The 9734-nt window shown below is 55.9% G+C and overlaps 1 protein-coding gene across 1 annotated transcript in view; it reads left to right on the forward strand.

The window, feature by feature from the left end:
- Positions 1-9508, forward strand: part of LOC119091337 (PDZ domain-containing RING finger protein 4-like) — an 89796-nt gene extending 80288 nt beyond the window's left edge. The window contains 8 exon segments of the mRNA XM_037214065.1: positions 1631-1798; positions 3158-3253; positions 3990-4081; positions 4712-5282; positions 5284-5967; positions 6398-6541; positions 7858-8027; positions 8623-9508. Of these exon segments, the coding sequence (XP_037069960.1) occupies positions 1631-1798; positions 3158-3253; positions 3990-4081; positions 4712-5282; positions 5284-5967; positions 6398-6541; positions 7858-8007 (1905 nt within the window). The 3' untranslated portion in view covers positions 8008-8027; positions 8623-9508.
- Positions 9509-9734: the final 226 nt, after the last annotated feature.

Raw genomic sequence — 9734 nt, forward strand, 5'->3', positions numbered from 1 at the left:
AAAGGTCACTCTCTCATCGAAGGTCAGTGACCTTTTTTGACCTTTTGAAGGTAATAATGACCAAAATCATACCAGACCATGTTGAGTTTTACATTTGGATAAGCGGCAAAGATTACACCAGGCAGTGTAATCACTGAATTCGAAATGATCACTAGGAACCACACCATACAGCAAGCGCTAGAGTAATGAAACAGGTTGATTTTGACCTTGATCTAACCTTTATACCCGACCATAGGTCAATGTGATTTGTTTATTCAATTGCTGTGTTGGCTAAGAAAGTACCTCAGAGATGTATGGCTGCGTCTAACACTCCGTTGTTGAATCAGGTCGAACAATTCCCTAGAAATTGCCTTCGCTGAAACCATGGCCTGACTTTGATTTGTCCTATGTCAGGGACCTTACAAGGTACACCCAAATCCTTTCATACCAGACGATCCGCTATTGCATTGTCTACAGCTATGCAACATTTTACGTGACTTCACCGCGCCGTTCGAAAACCATTCCAGAAAGACGTTCCGGGTGGGGGTCAATTTGACCCCCCACCCGAGCACGGATTATATAAGCATCATGGAAGCAAGCAAAATACTTGAAGTAGGATTTAATGCTATAAATAAATTTCATTGTTCTGCGAGCACTGGGGGCGCAGTTTAAAAAAAGGCAATTAACTGACGGTCTCCGCGCCCCGTTATACTCAAGCTGTTGGAATTTTGGACCCATCGGCCGTCGGACCGTCCGCCCCTGTGTGATCAACCCTTGTGTGCTACGAGATAACCCAATCCGTTCGGTTGGGAGATCAAAACAACGCGGCCCTCGATTTGATTACCATCTTCGTTGAAGTCATAGTGCCATGTCAGCCTGAGTCCTATCACCGTACCAGATGAGGGTGGGTCGCATAAGCAAACTTTGAAGCCTCTAACAGGCACTAACGAACACACAAATCTAGGAGCAAAGCTAGGGGAACGTTAATTACATGGCACCCTACATAAAGAGGTAATTAGATAAGCCAACCCTCCAGCGAACGAAGGCTTATTGGGCACAGACTTGGTTAAAGTCTTGAGCCACACAAATATCATAGCTAAACTCCCCCAGATATAGACGGCAGTCTCGAACTGAAATATGTTTATTGCTGCTTCACCTCCTGTTTCGTCCAGGATTGCGCCCAATTCCTCTGAAAGCTTCGGTTAAAAAGGCGCCTTTTTGTCCTTACCAGATCAACCTCTGTTCTTCGAGCTGGTACCACTCTGTGAGGCTGGCCGTGACTATAAGGAGCTGTCGTGGCTATTAAGTTGGCCCTTGACTACTCTGAGTCCTCCATGACATTCGTAGCTGGCCATGGCGATCGTTTGAGACTGCTTTTGACTACATGAGGCTAACCTTGTCCAGACTGCTCCGGGCCGCTCGAGGCAGGTCCTGGTTTTTTTTAGACCACCTCTGATCGCTGGACACTGGTCCTCACCGTTGACAGCGGGTCCTGACCATTTGAGGCTACCCCAACCTTGCAGGACTGTCCCCTCCTGACCAAGATCCTTTGTAGACTGGCATGATCATTCGAAGGTTGCTCTGTCCTTCCGGGATTACCCTGATTCTTGCCCAATAATATGACCTTTGCTGACACTGACCACGTCGACAGGAGGTGACCTTGCAGAGGTCATCGACCTCGGAGCGGCTCGGCCTGACCCTGTACTACCCGGACGGCGAGGAGACGCCCAACGAGACGGACGTACTGGTGCGCAGTGTTGAGGCCGGCGGCATCGCCGCCAGCGACGGCCGCATCCAGCCGGGAGACCAGATCATCCAGGTCAGTCGGGTCACGTCATATCGTGTGGGGTCAAAACTGAGCCCGCTCAGGGCGGTATGGAACATGAGGGTGAGGTCACCAGGACATCGAGTGATGTTCAGAGCAGAGGTGGGGTCATCCAGATCACTGGAGGTCATCGGGTCAGGTCCCGGTCAGAATGTGGTGCATTCGGGTCAGTCCAGGTCATGTCAGGTAACGTCCAAATTTGAGATGAATTTTTCCATATCAGTGTAGGTCAAATCATTTTTTTCAGGTCGACACTGGCAGGTGTAATGTCTGTAATCTCCCATTCAACATTCAATGAACTCCCAGTTCAGTGTTGGTTACGACAGGCAGTGCCCACATCTGACCCCGGAAGTACCCAGCGTGTGCAAGGTCACGTCAGGTCAGACCCTGTCACCCTTGGTCCAGACATCAGACGGGTCCAAGGCGACGCCAAAAGAGCCGGGCGGCGGCGTCCGCACAGCGATACTCGTGAGCACGTGGGTCGCGTCGCGTTGCATCTGAGCTGTCATCGCCGACGACAGCGCGCGAGCGCTGAAGGATCGGCGCGTCACCGTCAGCGCCCTCTGACGGCGGACAGACCCGTGCAGGCACGGCGCCGCTGCAGCCGCCGCCGGTGCACGAGGCCGTCGGCGCGGCGGAAGGCGCGCTGTTGATGCCATCTGTCGGCCGGGCGTCTGAAGTGCTGGTCGGAATGTGAGGCGTTCAAGGAGGCCGGCCGCCCCGGCCGCTGGGGCGCCGAGTGGCGTCCGTCGGAGGACGAGTGGTGCTCCCGCGGTGTGGAGTGGGGTCGCGGGCGGCGGTGTAGAGCACCGCGCTCTCACTCGGCCACCCCTCCGCGCTGTGTGGATGTCGCGCTGAGAGGGGTCGCCCGTGGGAGAAGGCCACTGACGGGAAGAGGAACGCGCCGGTCGGCAGACCGCGGCGGCCGCAGCCTGGCCACCCCCGCCCGACCGGTCAGTGGCCAGGGCAGACGCCACCACCAGCTGCGACCAGCAGCTACTGCCCACTACCACTTTGATCACTCGGGTTACTTTGGCTACTCCGACCACACCAGCCAATCCGACCACCCTGACTGATCAAGCCACTCTGACCACTCCGACTAGTCAGACTACTCCGACCACTCCGAGCTTTCTGACCCTCCGCGGTCTGGCACTCACTCGGCCATCGCACGTCCGCACGTCTGTCGGCTGTGCTTGCCGGGCACAATGGCGGCAGAGCCAACAGTATCGGCGGCATCCCCCGTATCCCACCAGAACGGCCCAGGGCCGGGTCAGGCAAGGTCAGAGGCCAGAGCCGCGGGCGCAATCTGAAGAGCACCGAACCCCCACTGAGCTCCTATCGTGTCCTCCGCAGATCAACGGCGAGGAGGTCACCGGCAAGGAACAGGCGGAGCGGCTGCTGGCGGCGCGGCCAGATGTTCTGCTGCTACTCTGTCGGCCGGCGCAGCAGGTGAGGGAACTCTGCCCCGCCGGCCGCGACGGCCGTGAGCGCCACGGGATCCTCCTGTCGGGATAGCATTTCCCGGCTGCTGATGGGCGACGATTGATTCCCTGCGCCGCGCTTTCGCATGGTGCCGTCAAGCTTATTGACGATATTTGGCGAATGGTATTGATCTGGTAGTGTACAGTTGTTCGTAAACATGCTGCTCTCTGAAACGGGGGGAAATGAAGCCCCAGTCGGTTGCGCAATCAGAATTGGCTGCGCTGTTGTGAGACCGCTGTGCCCGTCGTGGGTCGCGATTCAATCTCTCGCGAGGAATGCGACCAAAACGGCGAGACTGTTGCCCATTCCATGCGCCTTCTAGCACCCACCTGGGACACGGAGCTGATGTGATGGCAACGTGCCTGTCATCGTGGTGACCTGCCCCGATCATGCTGTTGATATGACTGGGTTTTTGTGAACCCAGGCGACCCGCCCTCCCCTCGACCTGTCTTCAGCTTACCGCTGACGGACAGGCCTCGGCGATATTGGTTCGTGTTTTTCACGCAATGGCTGGCTCTAGTCAATAGTTGTCAGCGGAGTTTGGCGGGTAAAAACAGGCGCGTTTTTACACGGGTATTTCCCTGTTTACCTAAGCTCTCGTGGCTTTGGTTTTACCCCATGTCGCTCAACTGCGCGGTTTGATTTGGCTCAGCTGTTTGTGCGTTGAGTCGTGATCGTTCCCCCTTTCTCTGCTTCTGCTCAGACAAACGAGGAAGTCACGCCACTGGAGCAGAGCGAAGCACACGCTGACCTCGGGTCGCCTCAGGTCAACTTTCGGCAGGACTTGGACAACAGGCGAGTATGGTCACCATGCAGCGAGCAGCATCCATGGTTCCCATAATCAGCTTTCTGCCTTTGTGACCTTGCGCCTTCAGACATGCTACTCTCATGTAACGGACATCTACTGACCGGCGTACTATAGCGTTGTACCCATGTCACACCATGTGAAGTCGATGGAGCATGTCAATGGTGTGCCGACATCAGTCTGTGTGCTGGCCTGTCTGCCGACAGGGGACGTGCGTGCCTGTGACGTGTGCCGCTCGGACCGCCCGGGGGACGTGCATGCCTGTGACGTGTGCCGCTCAGACCGGCCGGGGGACGTGCGTGCATGTGACGTGTACCGCTCGGACCGGCCGGGGACGTGCGTGCCTCTGACGTGTGCCGTTCGGACCGGCTGGGGGACGTGCGTGCATGTGACGTGTGCCGCTCGGACCGGCCGAGGACGTGCGTGCCTGTGACGTGTGCTGCTCGGACCGGCTTGGGGACGTGCGTGCATGTGACGTGTGCCGCTCGGACCGGCTGGGGTACGTGCGTGCATGTGACGTGTGCCGCTCGGACCGGCCGAGGACGTGCGTGCCTGTGACGTGTGCCGCTCGGACCGGCCGAGGACGTACGTGCCTGTAACGTGTGCCACTCGGACCGCAGGGTGGCGGACAGACTCTCGCCGGCCGGCGGCGCCCGTCGGCAGCGTGACTCGCTGGAGAAGCGCGACACCATGAAGAGCGGCAGCAGCAGCGGCGGCAGCAGCGGCGACAGCGGCGTCCGGCCGGCGCCCGCCGCCGCGCCCGGCCGCGCCGCCGGCGAGCTCACCATCGACCGCGAGCTCTACCTGGTCAACAAGCAAATGACGTGCATCCAACAGGAGTGCGAGTCACTGGCGCGCCGACAGGGCGAGCGGCGTCGCGGCGTTGAGGACCACATCTACGAGACGATCGCCGAGGGCACCGAGCCCGACGAGCCGGTGTACTGCCAGCCCTACGCGCCGGCCGACGCGCCGCCGCCGCCACCGCCGCCGGGCGGTGCCGCTCGCTCGCGGCGGGACGTCGAGCGATGGGTGCGCGCGACGGCGGCCGAGCCGGCGGCAGAGCCTGAGGAGGGCTGGCACCGCACCAGCTCGACCAATGACAGCCAGAGCAGCGCCGAGTCAAGGCCGGCGCGCCGCGAGCGCGCCGCCAAGGACGCCGAGGAGAAGGATAGCTCGAGCGCGTACAACACAGGGCGACTCGAGTCGCAGCACGCCGCTGACTCTGGAGCTGGGCTTAGTGGCGGACGAGGCGGGTCGAGAGGCTCGCCAGTCGACGCTGATGCTGGCGGCACCTACGCGCGACCTCTCGCTTCAGGTCAGCCTCGACTCCGACACGTACAGCGAGGTCTCCTGCAAGAACTGTCGCAAGTGCATGCGCCTGCCGCCGCTGCAGCAGACGCCGACCAAGAACAAGAACGTCGTCAACAGCTTCAACGCCGTGGAGAAGAACCGCAACTATGTCACGTTCATGCCCTATCAGACGCACTACACGAACGCGGCGAATCTGGAGGAGACGATGCAGCAGCAGCAGCGGCAGCTGTACCAGCAGATCATGCGTCGCTCCCAGCCACGCGCGCTGCCGGGCAGTCCTGGCCATCCGAACGCCCGAGCTGCGCCGGCCTTCGGCGCCACGCTCGGCCACTACCGCTACGTCAGCTCACCTGGCGGCGCGCCGCGCAACCACAGTCTCACGCTGCCGGCCGACAGGGGCCCGGACGAGCCGCAGTTCCAGTACAAGGTGAAGGTGCGCTCGGACGGCTCGCGCTACATCGCGCGCCGCCCGGTCAGGAAGCAGCAGCTGCGCGAGCGGGCGGCGCGCATCGCTGAGGAGAGGACCGGCATCACTACCGACGATGACGCCGTCTCTGAACTCAAGGTAAGACGGGCGGCCATCCGGAGCCCCCCCCCCCCCCCCGTACCTCCCGGCCGTCGTGACGCTGGCTGCCGCTTGCCGTCTTTGTCCTCTACGCGGCATCATCGCGAGACTTCTGCTGTTTGCTGACTGTACGATTGTTGTGGTAGCTATCTTATGTGGTGTATTTGATGCCAAGTCCTCACTTCACTGCGCAAACGTTTTGCAGCTGAGGCCAGGAAAAGTTGGAGACTACTTCATTATGGTACATTATGCCACTCGGCGTGTTAAACTGAGAACGTCAATATATATATGTGCAACAGTTTTGTCACGTCTGGCCTCCGGAGGCCTGTTCTGCTAACCGGCGACGTCTGCTGTGTCTACTGCCGGTAGTATCTTTAGTGTCTCTAGCATCTGTAGTGTATAGCGCTGGTGCTAACAATGCCGTCTGTAGCTGGGGCGCTACTGGCCGCGGGACGAGAAGAAACGCCAGCTGGAGAGGGCGCGAGAGCGCAAGCAGAAGCAGCAGCAGCGCACCAAGATGGCCGCCGTGCCGGAGGAAGGTGCTACGGAGGAGCCCAGCGTCGTTAAGCGGCAGGTGAGACGTGAGAACCCGGCGCCGCAACGCGAAGATAGGCAGTAGAAGTAGGTAGAAGTAGCTCCGAGCACACACTACACGCTTATGTAGCGTGTGTTCGGAGGTGGCCGCTATTGGCTGTTGTTGGCCGAAGGTAACATTTCCTTGACTGGTTGTGCGTCGACTCCCCGTGTAGTTCAGGGACATGGGCAGTTTATTTTAGGTTTAGTGTTATTATGCTGAGCTGTCGACCGTCGATATTCTAGGAGGTACGGATTAAACGATGTTATAGTGCAAACATTGGTTATGTTGACGACGCATTTGACGCTTCAAGGCAGGTTATGGCCACGATTAAGAAGGGCTGTGCAAGGTTAAGCATAAAGTACGCTTGAAAACTGAGATTCGTGAATCCATGAAAGGCTGGGATCTGTGCTGCCTTACCACCCGACACCGGGATGTGCACTCATTGCTCCACGAAACTCATGCTGGTAAGCCTGAAGGTCGCGATGGTCCATCCCAAGTATTATATTAGAAAATTTCAGACCATATGCTCAATACCAAAACAAATAAAATACATATGAACACAATAAAATATACGAATATAGACGCAAAATAGCGACAAAAAATCTATATCAAGTCGAATGCCCGGTAGGGGACATGGTAACCTTTCGGAGTAGCCACCCTGTGTTTCGTGCAGCCCTTAGCGCAGAACCGTAGATAGGGCGTGAAGATCAGGAGTTTGGATGACTTATTAGATTCGACGCCTTTAAAAAGCTGTGTTTGCAAAGAAACATTTTCTGGATTCACGTGTCTTGGCTTTCAAACTATTCTTTACTTAGCTTTGCTCAACCCCTTTCGCTCGATGATCTCACTTAAGTCACACGCCCAATTAGACGCCCAACTTAAGGCGTCGAAGGCTTTCATACAGCCATTCTGCAACGTCGTTTAACCAGTACCTGGTGGTATATTGAAGGCCGATAACTCAGCATAAAGACTCTGACCGCGTAATACCGAGAAGAGGAGAACAGTCAAGCTGAAGGTCTTTCTTTTGTATGTCATATATGTATTTTACTTGACAGGTAAGTGAGCAAAATTGCATGTATGCTAAATATACACTACATAAGTATGAATTTCATGGTTTTGTCATAATTCATTCCATAGGTATTTCATCAACTATTGTGGAAAGCTTCTTGATAGATGGTGTTCAGTAGTCACTCGAAACACTATGCTTGGTTGTATAGGCCTCGCATGGTTGCTGTTCACATGCTGCGGAAGTAGGCTGGCGCTGACAGCTGGCGGCCGGCAAATGACTAATGAAGAAACATGCTGCATTTAAGGCCAACATGCATCCGTTTGTGGAGACCAGCTTACAAAGAAGATCCACTTCTTCTTCCATGCGAAACAAAAGCCATGGCCAGGAAGAGTTTCTGAAGCATGCGAAGCCCCCTAAAACTGCCGATGCTCTTCTGTCAGTTACTACTGTTTAGTCGGCGTATGGAAACCAAAGGCAAGTGCTCCTTTGTTTTTCTTCGTTTTGTTGTATGTTCGTCTATGCTACGCTTGTTCCTGTTCTAAACGTTACGAAATTTGCAGCATGTTGGCTGCTTTTTCGCGAATGATGTTGGACCATGTCACAGATTGGCCGTGTTGATGTGGCAGCGTCCGTGAGGAAAATAATCTAACGTGGTATTCACTCGCTTGAGAATGCTGGTTTTAACCTAGCAAACTCGTCTTTTGACCGCTTCTTCCGCTTTCGTACAATGTTATACAATGTTGAAATATTTCATGCAAACAACAAAGGTCATGATCTCCTGGCTTTTCGGCTTGGTGGATTGGGAAGGCTTATCCTGACTGTAAATGACCTTCAATATGTCAGGAGTAACGAGCTATACGTCCTTACCAACAAAACATTAAACTCCTGGAAATGGACTACTAGACTGCATTACCTCTGGTGTAGCCGTGCTAAATTGCCAATGTGGCTAATGCTATCGCGATTCCGGCGTTCAGCCATCGCCTCTTGGCATACTGGAGGCCGATTATTAACAGACTTAGGCAGGCCAGTTTTACTGCACGTCACTAATGGTAGCCCCCCCCCCCCCCAGGTGCAGCTGTTCTGCGCGCGGAAGACCGTCGCTTGACTTCCTACCGTCTCCATACGCTGCTCTTCCTCTCGGTGTGATACGCGCTGAACGCGGAGTGGCGGCTGCCCGCGCGGCCTGGACCGCCGGTCGCCGCGCTCCCCGGGCTAGTCATTCGGTGTGCCGGCTGCGCGCGAGGCCCGTGTGGTCGTGGCTTGTCGGTGTCGCTGGCCGCGCAGACGACGGTCGTCTCTGTCCGCGTCAAGTGTAGTGTGATGCGGAAGAGGAGCGATCCGGTCGAAGACTGAAAGTGGACGTCCGAGACGGAGACGGTGGTCGGCTGCCGTCGCCGTCAGGTGGCAGCACAGACGCTGATCAGGGTATCCTGTAGGTGGCAGGACTGACCGTAACGGGCAGGGTATAGGTGGCAGCAGTGATGCCCAGTCCTGGGAGGGTTATTGTTTTTATTTTGATTGCTTCCCTGCGCCTGGGCGACGGCAAAGACCAGAACATGTGCTGACGCGTTTGAGCTGATTTTTCTTCGTTGTTTGACTTCGGCCAGCGTTTATCTGCTCCGTGTTTGCTGCCCTGTCGGCATTGGGCTGCCGGGACGGATAATGGTTGCTCATCATAGCACACACTCCTCGCAGCCTCGATGTCGGTTACGGTGCTGGTGCAGTGCTCCGTGACATACGAGCTCAGTGTAATATGGCTGGAGAATTCCCGCTCTCCTGGGTCAAGTCCTGCTAAATTTCAGCCCTGAGCCGCCAAATGGCAGCCCCGAACACTATGGCGCATCGTGCTGCTAATGTCTTTGCCAGTTTTCGTATTTTTTGTGATCTTTGTATCTTGCTATTCGCTTTGTGCAATGGGATTAAGTGTTGCGCTAAATATAAAAGCGAGGAATGAGTCATGTTGCCCTTTTTTGCACGCAACATATGGTTAGTTGCATAGGAAACATTTAAGACAAACATTCAACATTCAAGATGAAGAGTCGCTGTGACGTAACCTTTGCTTCAGTCCAGGTGCCGCATACGGCTATTATTTTGTTGCTTTTAACTAATTGACATGACTACAGTGCGCCGACTTCTAATGTTCATCACGTCATCGCGTGCCGCAGTGCTCATGGAATATCG

This window comes from Pollicipes pollicipes, unplaced genomic scaffold (genome assembly GCF_011947565.3).
Source record: "Pollicipes pollicipes isolate AB1234 unplaced genomic scaffold, Ppol_2.1 Scaffold_3447;HRSCAF=4054_pilon_pilon_pilon, whole genome shotgun sequence".
Lineage (NCBI taxonomy): Eukaryota > Metazoa > Arthropoda > Thecostraca > Pollicipedomorpha > Pollicipedidae > Pollicipes > Pollicipes pollicipes.